At 58.8% G+C, this 23,544-nt stretch overlaps 1 protein-coding gene across 1 annotated transcript; it reads left to right on the top strand.

The window, feature by feature from the left end:
* The first annotated feature begins 4,607 nt into the window (after positions 1 to 4,607).
* CSK (C-terminal Src kinase) lies at positions 4,608 to 23,085 on the top strand. Its single transcript, XM_061158997.1, has 13 exons — positions 4,608 to 5,174; positions 18,189 to 18,268; positions 18,592 to 18,705; positions 18,809 to 18,921; positions 19,236 to 19,455; positions 20,227 to 20,320; positions 20,528 to 20,593; positions 20,677 to 20,776; positions 20,871 to 20,961; positions 21,414 to 21,487; positions 21,577 to 21,772; positions 21,879 to 21,965; positions 22,215 to 23,085. Exons 2-13 carry the CDS (start codon positions 18,254 to 18,256, stop codon positions 22,395 to 22,397), a joined length of 1,353 nt encoding a protein of 450 aa, XP_061014980.1. The 5' UTR covers positions 4,608 to 5,174; positions 18,189 to 18,253; the 3' UTR covers positions 22,398 to 23,085.
* Positions 23,086 to 23,544: the final 459 nt, after the last annotated feature.

Here is a 23,544-nt window from a genome sequence, read left to right as displayed (position 1 = left end):
GATGACTCTAGGTTCAGGTGGGTAACGCTTTCCCTCAAGGACAGCTTTGTGAGGATTGGGGCTCAGGCCCCTTGCAGAGAGCATAGGGCTTATCTGGAAGGTCAAGGCTTTGCTTCTGCATGAGGTAGGTATAGCTTCTTGCTTGATAGAGCCCACAAAAGCCAGCTCTCCTGTGGGTCAGGAAGGGAAAGAGGTCAGAGGGGAGGCCCATCCTGGGCCCTGGGCCCCTGAGCCTTTAGCAGCTATGGCTATCAGCCGGGCCACCCTGCCAAGTGGTCCCTGATATTGAGACAGCCACTGTGGTCACTTGCTTTCTCCTGGTCCTGCCCTTCCTGAGGCCTCTCAGCCCCCAGTGTTGGTCCAATCTCCCCAGCCCCCTTTCCAAGAGGCTCCTTTTCCATTGCATCTACCTCTTGATCCCCTGTAGGGTCAGTGAGACCCTACAGCAAGGAAGTGGCATTCACATCAGGCCTGAGTGATCGCAAAGCCCACGTCCTCTCCACCTGGTCTCCCTGCCTCCCAGGTGTCCTTAGGTGCCAGTTCCTGTTGGTGCCCCCACTAGGCATCTTCACCAGCGACCACTCCGTCCATAGCCTCTTTCAGAGGACGCTCACTCCCCCAAGGGCCTGGCAGGAATTCCCAGCTCCCAGCGGGGATGGTGATGATAAGACTGAAGATGGGCTCCTAAAGCAGGAGGGCCAGCCTCTGCAGAGCCACCCAGAGGTGCTGCCAGCAAGGGAAGCTGTTGTCAGTGAGCTCAGCCTGAGCACCTGCTCTGCAGGAAGTCAAAGGGGACTTTGCTGGAAATCTGCCTTTAATCTTGGCTTCCTGTTTTCTGCCCTGGGGGACCGCCCAGACCTCTGAGTTTCAAACTATTTCACACCAGCTTCTCTAAACTGTCATCTCAAAGTAAAGAGGCTGGGGGAGGGGAGGAAGCAGGGTGGAGGGAGGAGAGGCCCTTCCTTTCCCAGGGGACCCCGGGAGCAGAGCTCATTCTACCCATAAATGTGCTTAAGCTCAGGACTTCTGGTGACCAACCCAACTTTGCATTGAACTAGTATGGTGGCCTTGTGTCATTGAACATAGCCAGAAATCCTGAGCCCTGTTCCCCACATTCAGGGGTCTCCAGCCTGCCCTCTTTTCTCCATTTTCCCATGGTAGGGACAGGTAGCTCAGCCTGGCAAAGCTGGCACTTGAGCCTGCCTGGGAGGGAGGGGGCTCCTCCTAAATTTCCCCCCATCCTAAAACCCGCAGCTTCTCCTCTCATGAGTTCCTTCCCTAGAGTCTGCTGAAAGGGGAGGCTGTCTGGTGCCCAAGGCTTTGGAGGTCCTCAGATTGGAACCCCAGTACTGGGAGTCAGACTCTGGAAAAGCTCTTCAGGGTTGAGCCTCAGTGGCCTCGTCTTTAACACATGGCTCCAAACACCAACTAGACATCTCCCTGTCTCACTGATGTCCTAACCTCAGCTTGTCCAAAATACAGCTCCTGAGCGCTACCCCCAGTCTGCCCCTCTCCCAGGTCCTCCTGACCTCGGCAAAGAGCACCAGCATTTCCCCATGTTCCGGCTGTACTTGATAATCAGGTCCATTTTCTCCTGGGGCCTCTGCTCCCCCCAAATAGCCCCATCACCAAAGCTGCCACGTGGCTCTCCCTTGTCCACTTGGGCCCAGGCCCATCATCAATGGCCACACTATACAAAGCCTCTGCACTGGTCTCTTGACTTTTGCTCAGTCGTGTTACTCCCCTACTTTAAAATCTATCATTGGGTCCACATTGCTCATATAATAAAATCCAAACTCATGTAATAAAACCTCTTCCCCACAACACCCTACCAAATCAGGCCCCTTCTTCTCATACAACCCTCCCTCACTGGTCTTGTCACCTTGACCTTCTGGCTGGCCCTTAAGCTCTTGGGCTCTCTGTGTCTCTCCATCATCCCCAACCCATGCTCTCTCCTCCATCAAACATTCATTGCCCTTAGGCAACAGTGTCAAATTGTCCTGCTTATTTATTGATCCCACCAGGCAAGAACCAAGGTGGTCTCCTCACCCCTTCAACTCCTGCGTCCAGAAGGGTGCCAAGCACTTAGTAGGTGCTCAGTAATTATTTGAGTGAGGGAATGAATGAACGAATGCTGGTGAACTTGGAAGTGAACTGGCTCCTCCGCCATAGGATAGCTCTGTGGGGCCCGTGCATGTATTGATTTGCCCTGTGGGCCAGAGTTCAGGGAAGTTAACAAATCTATTTCATTTCTGCTCTGAAGAGGTGGAGCCAGGATGCAAATACAAGTTTATTTGACTCCAAAGTTCACACTCAGGCCACAGCAAACCCACGGGAAGAAGTCAAACATGTCTGGGGGTAAAGGAAGACGGAGCGGTGACAAACTGGAATGAGGGATCCTCACAGCCCTTTCCCATTTTGCCAGCTGATCCAGTCGGGGGAGGGGAGATGTCAGGTTGACCCTTCCCGGAAGCTTTTGCAGAGCTGCTGAAGTGCTTTCCTTTAGGCTGAGAGGTGGCCCCATCCGGTCCCACTTTATCATTCCATCTTGACCTCAGAGGAAAGAAAGGGAAACCAGCCAAATTGAGTGCCCTCCCTACCTCCCCCACCCCCAAGGCCTTTATCTTGCTGAATCTGCACCAGCTCTTTCTTTTTTTTTTTTTTTTTTTGCACCATCTCTTGCAAGAGAGGTGCATTTTGAACTTGATCTTACGGAGGAGGAAACTGAGCTCAGAGACGTTAAGTAACTAGACCAAGGTCACACACTAGGAAGTGGTTCAGCTGAGATTTAACTTTACCCTGAGAACACCAAATCCATGCTTTTTTCCTATTACACCACAGCTGTCTCTAAGACTTACTGGACATCTCCTCAAAGGGCAGTGGTGTGACTACACTTACTTCCCTCCTTGCAGGGCTGGCTTCTTACTGGAAACTGGCCCAGGGGAGCATTGGGTCAGAGGGCCATCCTGTGGTTTGTCTGGGGAGGCACACCCAACTCAGCTCTTTGCAACGTACAACCACACTGTCTTCTCAGCTGGCTCTCCCACAAGACCCTTGACTGTCCCTCTCACTCCCGAATCCCTCACTTCTCTGGAATGTCACCTCCTGTATACCTCCTTTCCCCATCATAGAAGGACCTTCTCCTCTGCCCATCCAACCCTGAACCTTCTTTCAGGGCTCTGTCCCTAGGAACTGCCCTGCCTCCCACCTACACTGGAGTCTTTGGTCTCTCCTCCATCCCGACCGGCCCCCCTCACCCCCAGCTCTACACTCCCCCCTCACACACACACGCTTGTACACACACACACACACACACACACACACAGAGGCTCACTGTCTGCTCCTGAGCTCAGAGCCCATCACACCCTGTCCTTCATTAACAATAATATATAGGAAGAAGTGATAGCTAGCTAAGGGCTGACTAAGTGCCTGCACTGCACACTAAGCACTTTAGGCATATTAACTCATTTCCTCCCCCATGGAACCTTCAGAAGTTGGTGCTATTACTTTCCCCATTTGGTAAACTAGAGCACAGAGGGGTTAAGTAACTTTCCCAGGGCTACATAGTCACTGACAACTTCCTCATTGCCTCCAGGCTGAAAACAAAGTCCAAGAAAGTCCCTTAAGGCCTTTTGGATCTCTCTGTGCTCTGTGGCTAGAGGACCCCATCTCCCACGACTTTACAGGACCTACCCTGCAGACCTGCAGCCATACTGAGCCACTTACTGTTCTCAGAGCCGTCAGGGGGCTTCCCTGATGGCTCAGACAGTCTCCTGTCATGCAGGAGACCTGGGTTCCATCCCTGGGTTGGGAAGATGCCCTGGAGGAGGGCAGGGCAACCCCTCTCCAGCATCCTTGCCTGGAGACTCCCCACGGACAGAGGAGTCTGGTGGGCTACAGTCCAGGGTCGCAAAGAGCCGGACACGACTGAGCTCGGCACAGGGGTCAAGTGCTTTCACCTCTTCTCCCTTTGGCCACGCTTATTCCTTCCGCCTAACGTCCCAGCTCTATCAAGTCTCCCCGGTAGCCCTCCCGTCTTTCCTGCTTCCTGTGGGCCTTGTACACCACTTCTTCACTTTTATCAATTATTTCCTAGCGCTTGTCTGCTGGCCTGTCGGTGCTGGGAACTCCTTGACAGCCACCAAGCGGCCCCGCGGGCAGACTCCAGAACAGGGCCTGTCACATTGGCAGCGCCAGGAAATGCTTGTGAACGAATGAATGCTCCTGCGGGTGAGGGCCCCTGTACACAAACAGAACCGAGGAGAGGGACCGAGGCCTGGCCTCCGTCGCTTCTACACCGGGGAAGGCTTGGCGGTTGCTCCAAGGCGGGCGGGCCGGCCCTCCCCGAGGGACCTTCGGGAGCCTCCAACGCGGACGGGCAGGCGGGGGGAGGGCGCGCGCGCGGACACACCCCCCGCAGTGTCCCCGGCGCCCGGCAGGGGGCGCTGCTCCGTCGGCCCACGCCCCGCCGCGCGCCGGGCCGGCTCCCTCGCGCAGGCGCGGTGCCGCGGGCGGAGGATCCGGGCCGCGCTTCCTCTCGCCAGGCCTGTGAGCTTCCTCCCAGCGGAGCCCAGGGCGAGCCGAGCTTGGCCGCCGCTGTCGCCGCCGCCGCCGCCGCGACCGCCGCCGCCCTCCCGCTCTCGCCCCACCCCGCACCCCGCGCGGAGATCTTGCTGGGGTGGGGTCCGAGCGGGGCGGTCTCCCGGCCGCGCCGCCGTCGGGGCCACCCCCCGGCCAGCGGTCTCTCCCGCCCCAGCCAGCCTGTGGCCGCCGGAGCCTCCGGGGCGTGGAACGCGGGGACCTTCTGCGGCGCCTCGAACCAGCGTCCGGGGCCGCCCCGGGCAGCCGGCGCGACGTCCCCACATCGAACCTCGGTGGCGGCGTTTGGAAGCGGAACTCTGCCGGGGCCGCGCCGGCTACATTGTTTCCTCCCCCCGACTCCCTCCCGCCCCCTCTCCCCCGCCTTTCTTCCCTCCCCGACCCGGGCCGCGCGGCCATCCCCCTGCCTCTGTCTGGCCGTCCCTCCTCCCCCTCCTCTCGCACCCAGACCTCTTTGTACCTCACCACCCGGGGACCCCTGCGCCCCTCCCCTCCCCCCTGGCCTCATGGACCGTCCGGGAGGCCGCTGATGCTGCCCGCAGCGAGGTGGCCCGGACCGCAGTGCCCCGAGAGAGGTGAGTGCCTGGCGGGCCGGGAGAGGAGGTGGGCGTCCGGGTGCTTCCCGGAGGGAGGCGGGCGGAGGTCGCTCGTCCCGCTTCTCCTGCAGCTGCCGTGGCGTCCACACCCATCCCCCACCTCCCTTACCGCGCCCCCCCCTCTCCTTCCCGAGTTCGAAATCTCCCGGGAGTCACTGTCAGCCGGACTGGGAGGGGAGCGCAGGAGGGAGGTACTGCCTTTCTAGCCCCACAGACTTGTCTCAGGCCACCCCGAGTCTTTCTTACCCCCCACCCGTTTCGTGGGTGCTGACTGGAGCCTGGAGGGAGGGGGTCAGCATGGACCAGGGCCCCCGGAGAATGGGCGTTGAATCTGCCCCGGGCCTCCCTGCAGATTCCTTGACCTGCCTGGTTCTGACCCCTCCCTCATTCCCCCCGCGGAGGCCCTGTCGTCTCCAGGAAGCCCAGGGCCCAGCCACCTTCCTTGAGCTTGCCAGAGGTTGAGCCTGTCACCCTGAGCCTCCCAGAAGACCAGGCCTAAGCCAAGGGACCTCTGACCCTAGGGTGGGGAAACTGGGCAGGGCCTCTGTCCTGGGTGGAGGTGACACCGGGCATTATTAGGACCATGCCCCCACCTGCTGGCAGCCTTGTCAGCCCATTCTCCCAGGTGTCAGGAAGGGGCGTGTCCAGCCATCAGATTCTTAAAGCTTAACTAGGGGTTCCTCTCCCCTCCCTTTCTGTAGACCAGGGGACTGAGGCTTAAAGGGGGAAGTTGCTGTCCCAGGCCTCTGGCAGAGTTAGGTTGTCTGTCCTTTCACTCCCCCCACTCTGCAGGGCTGGACTGCTATGGGTAGAGGGAAATGATACAGGTACCTTTATCCACGAGGGACATAAGCCCCCCAGCCTGGCCCATGGGACCTTGTGGGGAGAGCACGTGCTCCCCTACAGAGGTTCGGAGGGAAGGGAGAGGGCTTCCGGCCCCAGCTCTGCCTCCGTCTGGGCTCGGGCAGCATCGGCCCTATCTATGGGGTTTCCCCCTGCTGTCTGAGGCTGGGTCCCACTCATGGGATGTGGCGAGTGCGTGGGGGCACCCGTGGGGTGTACCCCTGCTTCTGAGTTCAAGCAGTCCGGTGGGCTCTCCTGACTCAGCCCTCCTGTACACCTTTGGCTCAGCCGGTGACTGGGATCTGGAGGGGAAGGCGAAAACCCTGTAGGGACCACGCTATGCCTTGGCAATGGAGCATTGTCAGAGTGGGGTCACCCAGATGGTCTCTTCCAAGCTCCCCACACCGTGATGGTCCCAGTGTCTTTCTTGGTAGGGGCCCCAGCAGGAACAGGGTGAAGGTGGCAGGCGGGAGATTGGGAGTATGACAGGATCCTCTTGCTCCTAGAGGGGTGGGGGGGTCCCCTGGAGTGTGTCTGGGGCCCTGGGGGCCACTGGCAGGTTTGTACTGCTCAGGCCTCTGCCCTTGATTGTTGTTTCCGGTTGCCCTGACAGGCACAGTGGAGGGTTCACAGATGTGGTGGGTCTGTGAGGCTCCCCTCACCCAGCCCTGACTTCCTTTCCAGCCCGAGGGCCTAGGGCTGAAACCTGACCAGGTTGGACGCCTGTGAGCTGTTAGGTGCGGCCCAGGGTCCTGAGGCCCTCGAAGGAAGGGTCCGGCTTCAGGAAGCGCGTGTGCAGGGATTCACTTCTTCTCTGGCGAGCTTGCTGTCTTCCTCCCAGCTCTTCTGTCTGCATTGGACCTGGGACTGAGAAGGACCAGGAGAGGGCCTGCAGCATCACTGCAGAGGGTACCAGGCCCCTAGGGGTTGAACCATCACGGAACAGACCAGAGTTCAGGCAGAAACAGAGGCCCAGGGCCCACAGTGTGACGTGGCTGCCCCCACAATCCTGATTGGCCAAGATGGCCGGGGTCTACTTCTGGGCTCCATCTTTGAGGGATTTGAAGCCTTGGCTTTAAAAAAGTACCCCAAAGATGCTTGATCTGCGAAAGAGGAGGTAGGGAAGGACCCTTCGTGTGTCTCAGGGGCTGTCCCAAATCAGAAAGGCCATCCCTTGGTGTCCCAGACACCAGGACCAGAGTTAGGGGACAGGCAGGTCCCCAGAACACAAAGCCTGAGTTCCTTACGAGAAAACTAAGTATGTAGGTAATGTAGTGTTAGGGTGTAGAAAGTAACAAAACAGCACTGCAGACCATTTAGAAAACGAAAAACTCACCCACTGTTTCTTCCCCAGTGCCGTGGCTGTTAGTATCTTGGAGCTCCCAGCCAGCCTTTCCTGATCTTCTTTTCCTTCGTCGCTGTTGTGATTTGGGTGTATGTGCCTTCACACCTTTTTTCATTTAATACTGTATCTGGGCATTTTCTCACGTTGCTACGCAGTCTGTAACTTTGCCTCTAAAAAGCTGCAGAATATTCCGGACAGCTCTGCCATAGCGGCGATACTCCAACCGTCTCCCCAGGCTTGTGCACTGTTGTTGCCCGTCTGTCGCTGTTGTAAGTGTTGTTACTACAGGCCCCCATAGCAGCCGAGGGTATTGGAGAGAGTAGGCAACTTGGCACCCAGCCAACAAGTGACTCTAGGCCCAGCTGTGCCATTGAGGCCAGGGTAGGGGGATCTTGGGCAGGTAATCCTTTGAGCCAGAGTCCTTTATATACACAACAGCGATCCCTACTTCAGAGGGGAGTGTGCGGACACCAAACTAACTAACCCAGGTACTGGAAGGTGCCTGGCGCAGCCCCTGGCGTCCACTAGATGCTCTGGAAGAAGGGTAGGCGTTGTTGAGAGCGTGCCCAAGGCTGGCTGCCTTGGCGTGTGCAGAAGACACCAGGGCCAGGGTTGGCTGATGGCTTACCTAACTGAGGATGGTCTCTGCCCTGGGAGCCCTTCTGAAACCCTGTGTTCAGAGACTGCTCTGGCCAGTGTCCTGTCGCCCCTCTCTGCCTTCCCCCTGCCCCATCACCATGTGGAAGATGGGCTACGGTTTGGTTTCTGGGGCCTGGTCCTACCCCTTCTCCTTCTGTTCTTCCAGCATCAGAGCTGAATGAATGAGGCCTCTTCTCCGAGTGCCTGGCTGCCTCCTGTCCCCCAGCTTCAGCTACTTCCTAGGCCAGCCCCACATTTCCCCTGTAGAGACAGGGACCTACTCCCTGGGAAAACTGAGTACTGGTCAAGGAACCCCAGGCATCCTGAGGCTCAAGCCAGGGACAGCCATGCCGGCCGCATCCTCCCACCGAGCAGCTGAAGGCGGGAAGAAAGCCGGGGCCAGGGGCCACAGACTCCAGAGCCTCCCAGCTGGGAGTAGAAGGGAACATAGATGGTCCACAGATCACTGGGCAATCTCGTGTGTTGGCAGTCCTCTCTCTGGCAGGTGCTGCCCAGCTCTAACCTGAGTGTGTACTGCTGTGACATCACTTGCTTCCTCTTGTTCTGCTTCTGTGGAGAACCGGAGGACGGGGGTGGGGGCGTGCCTTCCCAGTGCCACCGCAGGGACCCTAGGAGGAAACCAGTCTCAGATTGGCACTCCCGGGGCCTAGGAGACCGTAGCCCCAGATGACCCCAATATGGCTCAGGACTGACCTAGGCAGAGGGTCCTTCCCGACGTGGCTCGTTCAATGCACAGGGCTCCCCAGCGCCTGACCTCAGGCTCTGGCCACCAGACTTTTGCCTTTGGAGTGTCTGCCTCCTGCCTGGTCTTGGCACAGGGGAAGTGGGCATTACAGCTGCCCTCCTGTCCCACAGCCCAGGCTAGGATGAGGTCACAGGGTGCGGTCCTCTCCAAGATGCTGGCCTGGCTGGGGTGAGCACTTCGGGTGTTTCTCAATGCCCCCCTTTCTTGGTTGGGGACAGGATGGGTGGAGGAGCAGGCCACCCCTCCATCCCAGGCAGGGAGCACTGCCTCCCCTCCTCCTCTCCTCTGGGTCCCTTCATCCAAAGGCTGGAAATAGAATCCGCTAAGTAATGATTAAAGTCAAATTCAGACCTAAAAATAAAGAGCTGGTGAGGAAGAGCTAGTGTGCTCCCTGCGTGGCTGAGGGGAGAAGCAGGCAGGGCAAGGCTGGCTGCAGAGGGCCAAGCCCTGCTTCCCAGGAGAGGCCAGAGCCCCCTGCGGGACCAGGAGCACTGCACTAACTGGGGCAGGGTCCCTGGCTTCAGGCACATTGCAGCCCATACCAGTCAGGGCCAGAGTGGCAGAACCAGGGAGCGACATCCCATTTTTCCCATGGGCAGACTGAGGCCCAGGGGGGGCCAAGTGGTTTGTCCAGGAGCTCCCCTTGGCACGCCCCGGGGCGCGGGGGGCCCCCCGCGCAGCCCAGCTTGCCCTTCTGCCTGCTCAGTTTCTCTTCCTGGTTTTGAGGTCCTGTGATGAACGTGGCTTCTCATCACACACCAGCTCTGAACGCCTCGGTGGGGCTGGGCCTCCAACCGCAGCTTCCCTCCGCCTCCCCCTCCCCTTCCGTGCCCTGGGCCTCCAGACGCAAAAGAGAGGCTGCCTGGCGCACCCCCCTCACCCCACCGGTCTGCTCTCCACATGATTGGAAGCCGTGCGGGTGGGTAAAGACCTGGGTGTCACCTGACACCTGCACCCCCTGGCTGCTGCTTCTCAGCCCAACCTCTGCTCCTCACCCAGGCCCGGACATCTGCGGGCCCGGCCCTGTGCTGGCCACGCCAGACATCTGCGGGCCCGGCCCTGTGCTGGCCACGCCGCAGGGAAGCTGGAGGGGAGAGGGAGCCCTCAGAGCCCCCTGCCGACCAGTAGAGGAGGCCAGACTCAGAGAGGAGTCAGCTGGGGGAGGCCTGTGGTTCCAACTTCCTGGCAGGGCTGGTGGGAGCTCAGAAGCTGGGGATCTGCGTAGGCTGGAGCAGCCAGGAGGACTTCCTGGAGGGGCAGGGCCATGAAAATCAAGAAGCATTTGAGAAAGAGGTGGGTGGGGGCAGAGGTCCTTGGCCGGAGCCCTTACTCTCTGGGGCTGCTGACTTCTCTAGCTGCTGTGTGGCCCTGGACAAACTCTTGACCTGTCTCTGCAAGGCAGGGTATGGCACAGATGTAACCCGTGCTTCCCAGAACAGGAGGGCCGGCCAGTCTCCCCTCAGCTGCCCTCCCTCACCTGTCTGTCCAGGACGTCATCGGTCCTGCCCAAGGAGAGGGTGGAGGGTTTGCTGACCAAGTTCAGACAAGCCTTAGCTCAAACCCTCGCTCTCCCCCTTGGAAGCTGGGTGATCGTCCTCAGCTGGGCTCCTCCTCTGTCAAACAGATAACAGTAAAACCTCACAGGGGATTTTTGAGGATGAAGTAACTAAGGCAGGCTTGGGTCAGTAGGCTCTCGCTCCCGTGCTTTCATTTTTACTGTCCATCCCGTGGGGGAGGGTGTTGGTAACCCTTCTTCTCCCTCCACTGGGTAGCTTGGTTGTATGTTCTCTGAGACGGGGAGACCGGAATCTGGGGGTCAAAGTTCCAGACCACTCACCGGCCGCTGGGCCACAGTCTCCCCACCTGTAAGGTGACTAGGGGACTTTGGGGTGAGGGACAAGGACCGTCTGGTTTTCAAGGGTTCTTTGGAGACCAGTGCTGAGAGGCTATATGTAAATGTAGGCAAATGAAGATGCAAAGACCACAGGCTGTGCCGAGGGGTGTGGCGGACTGAGGCCTGGGTTAGGGCCCTGGGGAGCCCTGGAGTCCCCCCTGCCCGGTGCATGTAGGTAATTAGGCTCCTGAGTGGTAATTAGAAACCTTTCTGGGCCACGAGTGACTGCCAGCCACAGCAGTGCCAGTGGGGGGGTGGGGGGGAGGAGGCACCCCGTTAGGCTCCTCTCCTCCAGCCCCCGCCTCTCCCAACCGCTAGACGGGATTTCCGGTCCCACTGAGCCCCTGGGGGCAGGAAAAAGCCCGTGCGTTACTGTAGTTTGGTTTTTAACATTTTTCAGCCATTCATCTCACCCCTCCCCTTAGGACCGGGGTGCTGACGGCTGAGGGAGCCCTGGGGTGGGGGGTGGACAGCACACACCAGAGGCAAAGTGAGTGGGACCCTCCCTCCAGTCCTCTCCTGACCCCCAGGGAGGTTCAGGCCTCTCCAGGGGTCTTGTGACCAGTTCTGCTGCTGCCCGGCCCTGAGACCTTCTGTGTAGTGGGTGTGCTGTGGGCTCTGCGACCACCAGCGGCTTAGTGGGAACCAGCTCCCACCCCCGCCCTGATGTGTGGCCAGGGGCATCACAGTGCCTGTCAGCCTGGGTGCCCCTTGCAAAACCAGAGGTGGGGCTGATTGTCCAGCTGCCAGCCCAGCCCAGCTCCAGCCGTGCCCCGCCCTCCTCAGGTGCACTGCCCTTTGGGGGGTGGGGGGTGGGGAGTGGAGGGGCGTGCCCATCCGGAAACAGTGTTGCTTGTGTCTGCCCCTTACCTGTCAGCAGCTTCCAGACTGCCTGGGTTCAGAGCCCCTGTAGGCCCCACCCCGAGCTTCCTCAGCCTCAGTTAACCCTCTGCGTACCACTTGGTTTGAAATCTGAACCCTGGCCTGATCTAGCATCTTCCACCTGAGATCCTCCCAGTTCCCGCTTCCCCCCTTCCCCAGGGGCCCCAGCCCCTGTGCCAAGGCCAGGCATCAGGCACACCTGGCCGTCACCGGCCAACCACCTGGCAGCTCGGCGAGCAGGGCTGGGCACCAGGGAGAGAAGCCGAGCAGCATTCTCGGGGTCCCGAGGGCAGGACCCTCCTGTCCATACTGACCCACCACATGTGGGGCTGGGCACGCAGGGAGGCTCTTGAAACGGTGGCTCAAAGAACGAGAGGGCGAGGTGGACCGGCTTGTTGCCTCCAGGGGGCTGCAGAGGCTCCAGCCGGGTCCTACGGCAGGACCAGAGTCTCTGGGGACCGTGGCCCCCGAGTCCCCCCCAGGTCTCCTGTGCACTTCCGTTTTCAGTGGGTATTTTTAGCTGGGTGTAAACAGTTACTGAAGGCTCCCACGCCCCACTGGGCAGTGGAGTTTTGGTGAGGGGGGCAGGGCAGGAGCCCCTTGACCTACTCTGGCCCTCAGCACGTGCTTGGCTCTGGGGTCTGTAGGTGCCCCAAAGCAGGAAGAGGGCAGTTTCTGGGCTTGTCCCCTCCCTGCCAGCCTGGGCTCCCGAGAAAGCCTGCCTGAGGCTGTGGCCACTGACCTCAGCACTTGGGCACAATGCCCAGCCTGTTCCCGGGACCCCAGCACAAGGGCTCCCGGGAGCAGGGTTTGGGGCAGGAAGTCGGAGTGAAAGCCCCCTGTCCCCCAGCTCTGTGGGGGTGGGGTGGCAGCTGCTGTCCCTTTGGGGTTAAATATAGTCCTGTCAGTTATGGGACCACAGCGTGGTGCAGCCGGCCTAGCTTCCCCCTGTTGTTTGTTGGTTCATTCATTCATTCAGTGCTCACTCACTGACCAGCTGCTCTGGGCCTGGCCCGTGCTAGGATGTGAGTCAGTCCAGCTTTAATCCTGCAGGGCTCCCAGCCCAGGGTCGGGGAGCTTCCCACTGGACCATGAGACGTGAGAGGTTCTGGAGGCCCGGAGCAGCCAGCCACCACAGCCAGGTGACCATGGAAGACTCCTGGCATGAGTCAAGCTTCAAAAAGTTATTTATTTCCTTCCTGATCTTAATTTTTGCTCTTTTTCTTGTTGTTTAATTCACTAAGTGATGTCCGACTTTTTTTCGACCCCATGGACTGTAGTCCGCCAGGCTCCTTTTGTTCATGGGATTTAGATTTCCCAGGCAAGAATACTGGAGTGGGTTGCCATTTCCTCCACCGGGGGATCTTCCCGACCCAGGGGTTGGACCATATCTCTTGTGTTTCCTGCACTGGCAGGTGGATTCTTTGCCACTGAGCCACCTGGGAAACTCAAGTCTTAATTTTTAGGGGGGAGGTAATAGATACATGGGCTTCCCTTGTGGCTCAGCTGGTAAAGAATTCGCCTGCAATGCGGGAGACTTGGGTTCGATCCCTGGGTTGGGAAGATCCCCTGGAGAAGGGAAAGGCTACCCACTCCAGTATTCTGGCCTGGAGAATTCCATGGGCTGTGTAGTCCACGGGGTCACAAAGAGTCAGACAGGACAGACTGAGCGACTTTCACTCACTCAATAGATACATGTTGTTAAAAACAACAATTTAAAGAACAGAACAGCAGATATACAATGAAAAGGAAGTTGCCCTGAACTTGATCCTCACTCCTTCTTCCCCCTCCCAGAGATAGATAACCTCTGTTATCAGCTGCTTTTGTCTTTTAGCGATAATCTGCATTTCTGAGGTCAGAGATGAATGGTATGTCCTTTGGAAAAACAAGGATTATAATATACCATGAATGATATCCTGCACCTTGCTTTTTTTTTTTTCCCCCAGTCTTTGAGTTTTTCAGACCTACCAAAAAGCTGAAATAATAGTATAACAAATACCCGTATATGGGCTTCCCTGGTGGCTCAGATGGAAAAAGAATCTGCCTGCAGCGCAGGAGACCCAGGTTCAGTCCCTTGGTAGGGAAGATCCCCTGGAGGGTGTGGCAACCCACTCCAGTTTTCTTGCCTGGAGAATCCCATGGATAAAGGAGCCTGGCAGGCTACAGTCCACGGGGTCGCAGAGAATTAGACACAACTGAAGTGACTTAGCACACACGCACAAATACCCATATATACTTTACCCAGATTCACCGGTTTTTAACATTTTGCCACATTTGCTTTATCTCTTCTTTTGTGTACTAGACATATGTGTATACTTTTTTTTTTTTTGCCGATGTGAGTGTGAGTTTGCAGGCATCATACCTTCCTCTTCTAAGTACTTTAGCACAGATCTGTTATATAATCACAGTACCATGATCACACAGTTAAGAAAATTAACATTAATTCCATCGTATTATCTAACGTTTTCATTTTTCGAGGTTGTCCCCAAGTGACCTTTATAGCTATTTTTTCCCCTCTGATCCAGAATCTGATTCAGAATCACTCATTGAGTCTTGCTGTCGGGTGTCTTTTCTTTCTTTTTCAGCTTTCTTGAGATATAATTGCTACTTAGTGTTATGTGGATTTAAGTAGTGTGCGGTGTGAGGATTTGATACACATGCGTATTATGATACGATTACCACGGTAAGGTCGCCTAACGCATCCCTCACCTCCCATAATTACCATTTTGCTGTTGTGTCGTGTTTCTTTACTGTCCTGCCTAATCCAGAACATTCCCCAGCCTGCGCTTGTTTGTTTCGTCTTTAATGACCTTGCCTCAAGTCGGGCCGGATCTTTGGGCTCCCTAAGTGGAGTCAGGTTGAGCCGCTCTGCGCCCTCCTCTGGGCAGGAGGCACTCTGTATGCCCCGCTCGTCATTGGTGCTGCTTGATTCGATCACTTGGTGAACAGCGTCGACCACATCTCGCTGTGGGGGGAGTGCTGTTCTCTCTGGTTAATCTGGAGTGTGGTCCTCAGATGCCATGTCACTGTCCTGTACCCCTAGCGACATGTCCTTCATGACTTGAGCTGGTTATTTGCCATTTCTATTTAGTCTGTCATGGCGAGGTTTCTGTTTCATCACCTTGAGATCCGTCTTGGCCCCATCCCAGCTGGCCCTTTTCCCTTTTGGGGATACCTGGTCGTTTATTTACTTGGTTCCTTATTAATGGACATAAAATTTGTCTCCCAGCCTCTTGCTACACCAAACAGTGCTGCAGGGACTGTCCTACTACATTTTTTTAGGCACCTGTGTAACCCCAGATGTTGAGTGGAAGTTCCTTGGGTAAAGAATGAGGAGACGTGGAGAGGGAATGCCGAGACAGAGAGGCAGAGTCCTAGGAGCTGCAGGTGATAAAGGGATCTGGCTCATGTGCTAGAGAGCTAGTGAGTCCCAGAAAGCTCAAGGGACTTCCCCAAGGTCACACAGCAAGTTGGTGACAGAGCAGGAACCGGACTGAGAGCCCATGACTCCCAGGACACTGTTCCTGCGCTTCTTCCACAAAGCAACCTGAAACAAGGTTCGGATAACCCCGGCAGGGCCCTTCGGTGCCTGACCAAGGCCAGACTAGAGGCCACAGTTTTTAGTGGCCCCTCCCAGCCGCTGAATCTTGGCCTCTGACCTGGAGGGGGATAGCCCATCTGGACCCTCAGGGCCCTAAGGCCAGGGTCGTCCTGGCCTCATGACTTCACCAGGGAGGAGCCATCAGAGAGTATCTGCAGCTCCCGCCAGCAGGATTTCTGTGTGCAGAAAGCAGGCTTCAGAGCAGCCCTGGAAGCTACAAGGCTGTAACCAGTCCATTGTACAGATGGGAAAACTGAGTCCTGAAGCCGTAGCCAGTAGAGCAAGGGGAAGGCTAGCTCATACGTCTCCTTTTCTGATCTGTCCTCTCCAAACCCAGACCCTCGAGGAAGCCCCCCTGATCTCTCTGGGCTCTCCCCTCCCCTGAGCACTGCTCGCTTCTCCCTCTTCCCTTGCACTCTCTTCTCCAGGCCAGGGTGGGCCCAGCCTGCCAGCAGTCCTGTAGACATATGTGGGCACATTAGGCAGAGGCACCAGGCGTGGGGGTGGGATGGCCTGCTGGCTCAGGCCTCTGACACCTGTGTGAGGCAGGATGCTCACTGGAGGTGTAGCCTCAGGTAAGGCCACTTGCCTCTTGGCCTAGCTCGGCATCCTCACCTGTAAAATGGGAATAACAATAGCCTCTCTCTCAGTTGTTGGAGGATTTGATGAGCCATAATGTGCCAAGGACAGCCTGGCAAGGAGTAAGTGCTCAGCCAACATGGCCTATTATTATTTTTATTATTATCCTCAAGTCAGAGGGAGGTGGCGGCGGCAGCTGCAGGCCGGGGAGAGCGTGTTTGCAAACTGACAGCTGAGAGGGTGACTAACGGTGCCTCAGCCTCCACCCTCCGTGGAGGGATGGGGAGACGTGGGGGTGCGGAGAGCTGGCAGAGCCCCTATGCAGAGGGCTTGCAGCTTGAGGACCCAGCCAACCACAGAGCGACCCCGATTCAAGTTCCAGACCATCACCCCTAACTAGTGGTGTGCCTTAGGGCAAGTTGTTGCAACCTCCTGAGCCTCGGTTTCCATTTCTATGAAATGGGGGCTAGAGGAGCTTGTGGCTCCCACAGGTGGTTCTCGGGAGCCCGAGTTGCTTCCTATACCCATGGTGGCTCCGTCGGGTCAGTGTGTGTGTGTCTAGGGGGGTCCGGTCTCCCTGCCCAGGTGGCAGAGGCTGCCGCGCTGGCCTTGGGACAGGAAGCACTGTGTGTTCCGGGAGGAAGGGAAGCCCTTCATCCGCAGGGGCAGGGGGTTGATGCTAGACACTTCCAAGTCTGGGGGCTTGTTCCACTCCCTCCGTAGCCTGCTTGTGGGGTGTCCCTGTCCCGCCTTCAGAGTGTGAGATCGGAGGATCAGAAGGGTTGAGTGTCTTGCCCGTTGTGTACTCATCAGAGCCCAGTCTGCCTGACCCTAGCCCCAGGAGCGGGGCCTGGAAGCAGTGGTGGTGGTTCCCCCCGGCTCCTTCTGGACACCCAGACCACACGCCCCCCTGCTCAGGCCCCAGGTCCCGTGGCCCTCGGAAGCCAAGCTTGTCTCCTCCCCTGGCGTCTGAAGCCCCACATCCCTGTAGGGTCTATGCCCTCCCGCAGGCCCAGTACTCACCATCCCCTGCAGCGGACAACGGGGTGCTCAGACCATAGGATCTGTTGCCCACCCTCCCTCAGCATGGGCTTCCAGCCAGAGTGCCCCTGCCTTCCCAAGCCCTGCAACCTTCCAGGTCCAGCTCCAGCACTCCCTCCTCCAGGATGCCCACCTAAGCACTACAGTCCTCACTCCTTTCACACCCTGAGGCACTTGCATTTAAATGTCGTCTTCCACTGCTCCTGCTTGTCAGCCAGGCCCCAGACCTTGTCCATCTTATGAATGAGCCTGGGAACAAGGCATGTGGAAGAGTTTCTCTTCTGGCATACCATAGGCATGGGAGAGTCACTGGCCCTGTCTAAGCCTCAGATTCCTCATCTGTCAGCAAAGAACAGTAGTCCCATCCCTCTGCTTCCTGAGACAGGTCCACGGTGGCTCTGGGCTGTGTGTGGGAAAATGATGGTTGTAGAGGGTGTGCTGAGCTGAGGCCGCAGAGAGTTTGTGTGCAGGACGGGGCTGATTTGCTGCTCTGGGGCGTCAGGTTGGCTGGGGTAGCTTTCTTGGGGGAGTCCACTGTATTGAAGTCAGCGTGTACACCAAAAAGTACACCAGTCACAGGATACGGCTCGCTGAATTGCCAGAGTTGAACTTTCCCCCTTCCAGTCAGCTAGCTGCCTCCTCCGAGGGCTCCATCCTGCACTGGGAATCCCCCGATTCTGAACCTGATACAAGTGGGATCACATGGCCTGTGTGCTTCCTGCCTGGCATCTTGGTTAGCATGATGCCTAGAGACGCGTCAGTGTTGGTTCATGGTGGTAGTTCATTCACGTTTGCTGCTGTCGGTGTTCTGTGAGCGTACCCAGCTTATCTGTCCCACTCCCGGTGAGCATCTGGGCGGTCCCCAAGTGTGCACTTTTCAGACCCGGCTACCGCGCGCTCTCCCGGGCCTGTCTCAGCAGCACCTGTCCTGTGATCTCTCGGGTGTGTGCGGGAAGTGGGGTGGCCAGGCCATGGAGCTGGCTTACATTTGACCTCAGAGATACTGCCTGGGCGAGTTTTTATAGGTGACAGAACTAAGAGGCCCGCAGAGGACAAGTGACTTCCCCCAAATCCCAAGCACCTTTGTCTCCCAGCCGTCCTCAGTGAACACCCACGGTGGTCCCTCACAGACCACTTAGCTAACATCCCGCCGTGGGGCTGGCAGGGCATGTGCTGCTCACCCACTATGATCTGCGGCTTCTGTCGGTCATTCTGTGGGCTGCAAGGCCACAGTGGGCTCGGCGTTGGGGGTCCGCGGCCCTCCTCCCCTGCCCAGTGCCCCCAGATTGGAAAGGGCAGCCCTTGCCCCAGACCCCAGCTCAGAAGCCTCTGGCATCTGTTCACATCGCTGTGGGGAGGGAGCAGGATCTCAGCTTCCCCTCAGTCCCCGCTTCTCCCCGCAGCTCTCATGGTACCAAGTGACAGGTCGGCCTTCCTGTGACACGGGGACGCCAGATCTTCTGAGAAGATGTCGGCAATTCAGGTACTACAGGGACGGGGGTCTGGCGTGGCGGGGGGTCCCCACGCCACCGTGGGGCTCTGAGAGGAGAGGGAGTGAGAGTGTGGGTTGATGCGCTCCCCTCTCCCCAGCCCCGGCCCTCAGCAAAGCAGAATCCAGATGGAGGCACTCAAGACGGGAGCCCAGGGGGTGAAACTCAGGTGGCAGGCACCCAGCACTCTCGGGAGGAGGGGCGCCTCACCCAGGCTCATGGAGGCCAGGCGAGAGGCTGTGACCTTGCAGGCGTGCAGGCAGGTGGGTGGGGGTTGCCCTGGGCTGCAACCGCCCACCTGTCGCCTGTCCTGCAGGCCGCCTGGCCATCCGGTACAGAATGTATTGCCAAGTACAACTTTCACGGCACTGCTGAGCAAGACCTTCCCTTCTGCAAAGGAGACGTGCTCACCATTGTGGCTGTCACCAAGGTAACCAGGGACCTCACACCCCCACCCACCACCCACCTCTGGGTTTTGGCTCCTCTGCAGGGGTGGGTGAGCCTGAGAAGTGTCTGGGCTCCCCTCTCCCCAGGACCCAAACTGGTACAAAGCCAAGAACAAGGTGGGCCGTGAGGGCATCATCCCAGCCAACTATGTCCAGAAGCGGGAGGGCGTGAAGGCAGGCACCAAGCTCAGCCTCATGCCGTGAGTACCTCGAGGAGCGGTCAGGAGCTCCGGTCTGGGAGGGAGGAGGACGGGAGCCCTGAGTCCCCTGGAAGAGAGTCAGGAAAGCAGGGAGGCATGAGTAAGAGCTGGGATGTCCGTGAGGCCTCTCTAGACAAGAAGGGTGTGGGTGCGGACCTCAGAGTGGATGAAGGGTGGAAAGCAGAGGACGAGGGCCTCGGCGCCTGTCCAAGCCATGAACCCTGGGGAGGCACCAGCCAGAGGGAGGGCCTCCAGGAAGTGGAGCCCAGCACTGCCCTTGGGCTGCCACGACCCCAGGCCTGGCCTCCCCGCAGCTGGTTCCACGGCAAGATCACGCGGGAGCAGGCAGAGCGGCTCCTGTGCCCACCAGAGACGGGTCTGTTCCTGGTGCGGGAGAGCACCAACTACCCCGGGGACTACACGCTGTGCGTGAGCTGTGATGGCAAGGTGGAGCACTACCGCATCATGTACCACGCCAGCAAGCTCAGCATCGATGAAGAGGTCTACTTTGAGAACCTCATGCAGCTGGTGGAGGTGAGCAGGGCCCCCCGGGCTGGCTGGGTTCCAGCTGCAGCCCCACTGCCACTGGCAGGGTGACCTTGGGCAGGTCCCGCGGCCTCGGCGAGCCTGCCTTTCCCCTGCCTCCGTAGAGCCCCTGTGGTGTGCCAGGGTTGACCTCTGACTCCACAGTGCCTCCAAGCGGAGATGGCAGCCCAGTGTGTAGGCCAGGAAACAAAGGTTCAGAGCAGTTAAGGGGCCTGCTGCAGGTCACACTGCTGTGAATTGGAGGTGTCAGGACTAGATCTGAGTCTTCTGATCCCGGAGCTAGCTTCCTTTCAGACACTCAGCTGTGCCCATGTGTGTATAAGCATGTCCCCTCGAGCTCCACCTTGGTGGTCCCTGTTTCCGGCAGTTCCCAAGGCCAGCTCTGCCCGAGGCAGCCTTCAGGTGCCTCCTGCACCCACCCTCAGCACTGTCCCCGCCACTGGCCTGACTTGGGGCAGGGATCCTCTGCACACCTGGCTAGAGGCTGGTATTACACTGAGTCAGGGCTGCTGGTGAGGCCAAGTGATAGCAACAGCCGGTGTCCGTCCAGCACCTGGGGTGTGGGGTGGCATGGGAGACAGGCTGTGTGTCTGGGCCTCCCTAACCCTGCTAGAAATGGGGCGCCCTCCCTACCCAGAGCAACTCTTGGCTGGGTGGGACTGGCCTCTGCTGCCCTCTGGTGGTCAGGTCAGGGTGGTGCAGGGGAGCCGCTGGTGGTGCACAGGGGCGGGTCCTGATGGGCTGCCCTGCACCCTGCAGCACTACACCTCAGATGCAGACGGACTCTGTACTCGCCTCATCAAGCCAAAGGTCATGGAGGGCACCGTGGCCGCCCAGGACGAGTTCTTCCGCAGTGAGTGCCACCCCCACCCCCGCCCCTCTGTTGCCCACCCGCCTCCTCCCCCACCCAGGCTTCCTGGCACGACCCCCATCCCGGAGGCTCTGGAGACCTCCAGGGAACCCACATGTCATAGTCCAGCCTGCTTCTGCTGCGACCTCTGCTCTGACTTAACCCCCCGTCCCTGACAACCGCCTCCTGCCCCCGACACCTCCTACCCAGGCGGCTGGGCGCTGAACATGAAGGACCTGAAGCTGCTGCAGACCATAGGGAAGGGGGAGTTTGGAGGTGAGCCAGAGAGGGTGGGAGCCCTGGGAGGGGCTGGTGACTGTGGGGAGTCCAGGGAACAAGCCCCAGCTGTCTTCCCCCAGATGTGATGCTGGGTGACTACCGAGGGAACAAAGTTGCTGTCAAGTGCATTAAGAATGATGCCACTGCACAGGCCTTCCTGGCTGAAGCCTCTGTCATGACGTGAGTTGGGTCAGGGGGTGGGTGGGGAGGTCGCCCCGGAGCTGGGAGCTGATGGGGAGGCTTGGCAGGCTCTGACCACACCGTCCCACCCCAGGCAACTCCGGCATAGCAACTTGGTACAGCTTCTGGGCGTGATCGTGGAGGAGAAGGGCGGGTTGTACATCGTCACCGAGTACATGGCCAAGGTGTGTGCCTGCCCCAAGCCCCCGCCACACCCCCGGGCCCCTGCTCCCCCAGTCCCTGCTCTCCAACCGAGCTTTGAAGTCACTGGGGCTTGGCTTGTATCCTGGCTCATCATCTATTCATTGGAGGTGACCAATGGAATGACCATTCCAGGTGACCTTGGAAATGTTGTGTCACCTCGCCAAACCTCAGGTCCTCGTCAGTGAAGGGAGGTAGTAACAGTTTACCTCAGAGGTTTATGAGAATTAAGAGACAGTGCATGAAAATTGCTGAGTGCAGTGTCCAGCGTGTAGGATCTGATATTCTTTCAGAAGTGATGTCCTGACCTTTCCCCTGCCCCTTCCCTCTCCTCACACCTCCCTTGAGTGTTGCCGTTTACCCATCCCCAAGCCCCCTGAGGTCTGGAGGGCAAGTCTAACCTATGGGGCCTGTCGGTCTGTCTGTTCTGCCCCAGGGGAGTCTAGTGGATTATCTGCGGTCTCGGGGTCGGTCGGTGCTGGGCGGAGACTGTCTCCTCAAGTTCTCACTGTGAGTGAAGCAACCCTGATTGGGGGTGGGGGGGGTTGCCCTGCTACGGGACCCCTGTCTGAGGGGACGTGTGGGCGGCTCACCCCCAGAGACGTCTGTGAGGCCATGGAATACCTGGAGGGCAACAACTTCGTGCACCGGGACCTGGCTGCCCGCAACGTGCTGGTGTCTGAGGACAACGTGGCCAAGGTCAGCGACTTCGGCCTCACCAAGGAGGCCTCGAGCACCCAGGACACGGGCAAGCTGCCGGTCAAGTGGACAGCCCCCGAGGCCCTAAGAGAGAAGGTGGGTGGGCTTCTCCTCCGGGCCTGAGCAGTGGTGGATGGGGTTCCTGGTCACCCCCACCCCCAGTTCCCAGGATCTGACACTGCCTCTCCCATCCACATGGCAGAAATTCTCCACCAAGTCTGATGTGTGGAGTTTCGGGATCCTTCTCTGGGAAATCTACTCTTTTGGGCGAGTGCCTTATCCAAGAATTGTGAGTGTGGGCGCTGGGGCTGAGACGGGGGCTTGGAGAAAGGGGAGGGTGGCAGGGTGGGAGCCTCACTGGGCCCTGCCTCCGCCATCTGAGGCCTGGAAGCTGCAGACCTGCCCTGGGGTCCTCACAGGCCACCCCTGGGACCTGGATCTGAGACAGAACTAGGGGTGTCGTGGAGAGGAGTGCTAAGTAGGGGTCCCCTCAGGGTCAGGCCTCGCACCAACCCACACCACCCCTACCTCCCCGCAGCCCCTGAAGGACGTCGTCCCGCGGGTGGAGAAGGGCTACAAGATGGATGCCCCCGACGGCTGCCCGCCTGCAGTCTACGAGGTCATGAAGAACTGCTGGCACCTGGACGCCGCCACGCGGCCCTCCTTCCTGCAGCTCCGCGAGCAGCTCGAGCACATCAAGACCCACGAGCTGCACCTGTGACTGCCGGCCTCGCCCAGGCCAAGGGCCTGAGGGGACTGAACCCGGAGAGACTGCGGACCTCGTGCCCCGCTGGCTGGGCCCAAACCCGAACTGAGCCCAGCAGGAGGCCAGTGGGTCTCTTTCCTGTCCCAGCCCACGCCCCCTCTGGCCCCCGGAGACCCTGCCTAGGCCTGGCACCTTCTTCCATGGACCCACCTGTGGGGCTTTGGGAGCCCTGCCCACGGGCCCGGATGGGAGGAGGCCGAAGAGCTGGGGGGTAGATGCCCTGCCGTGGTCAGGCTCCCCCTGGCCTCCCATCTCTCGCCTTCTTAGAGTTTTATTCCTTTCCTTTTTTTGAGATTTTTTTTTCCCGTGTGTTTATTTTTTATTATTTTTCAAGATAAGGAGAAAGAAAGTACCCAGCAAATGGGCATTTTACAAGAAGTACGAATCTTATTTTCCTGTCCTGCCCACAAGGGTTGGGGAGACCAGGCCCCTCTCTAGGGACCCATCGCCCCGGCCCTGTTCCCCACCCCGTGTCCCGTGTCCATGTCGCCTCGGTCGCCCCGTGTCTGCGCTTGACCATGTTGCACTGTTTGCATGCGCCCGAGGCAGACGTCTGTCAGGGGCTTGGAGTCCGTGTGCCGCTGCCGCCCACCCACCTGCCTTGTGAGATGGAATCGTAATAAACCACTCCATGAGGACGCCACTGCCCGGTCTCGGCGCTTCATCCGCCGAGCCTGCCTCTCCCACCCGGCCCCCCCATCCCCGTGCCATCTTGTCCATCCCCCTGTCTCTTGTGAGTGAGGCTGTGCTTGCCCTGTGAGGGGGATGGGGTGGGGAGCACTGCGGGAAGATGTAGCTGCCGCCTGTGTCAGCTGCACGAGCAAGTGTCCTGTGTCTGCCGTGAGGGAGTTCTCACCACCCGCCTCCCCCAGCATCCCGGGCCGTCCGGGGCTTGGGTCCCGCCTGCCGGCATCCCAGCTGCCTCTCCTGCCGTGTTGTTCAGGCCCACAGCGCAGGGGGCGCTGGAGCACGGATGCGGGAGAAAGCCAGGCCTGACGCGCCGGACATGGGCTTCCCTCGGTAGGAGGCAGGATAACCATCTCGTGCCGATGAGATGTGACCGCGACCGCGACCGGGAGGTTCTGAGCTGCTGGCCGTTCTC

This window comes from Dama dama, chromosome 13, assembly GCF_033118175.1.
Source record: "Dama dama isolate Ldn47 chromosome 13, ASM3311817v1, whole genome shotgun sequence".
In the NCBI taxonomy this organism is placed as follows: domain Eukaryota; kingdom Metazoa; phylum Chordata; class Mammalia; order Artiodactyla; family Cervidae; genus Dama; species Dama dama.
The sequence above is the reverse complement of the archived record's forward strand: the minus strand, read 5'-3'. Positions and strand labels throughout refer to the sequence as shown.

Bases quoted from the DNA above. Each gene is read 5' to 3' on its own strand.
- CSK (XM_061158997.1), top strand. The intron at 21,488-21,576 runs GTGAGTGAAGCA...GCTCACCCCCAG, and splicing joins TGTCTCCTCAAGTTCTCACT to AGACGTCTGTGAGGCCATGG. The intron at 21,966-22,214 runs GTGAGTGTGGGC...ACCTCCCCGCAG, and splicing joins GAGTGCCTTATCCAAGAATT to CCCCTGAAGGACGTCGTCCC.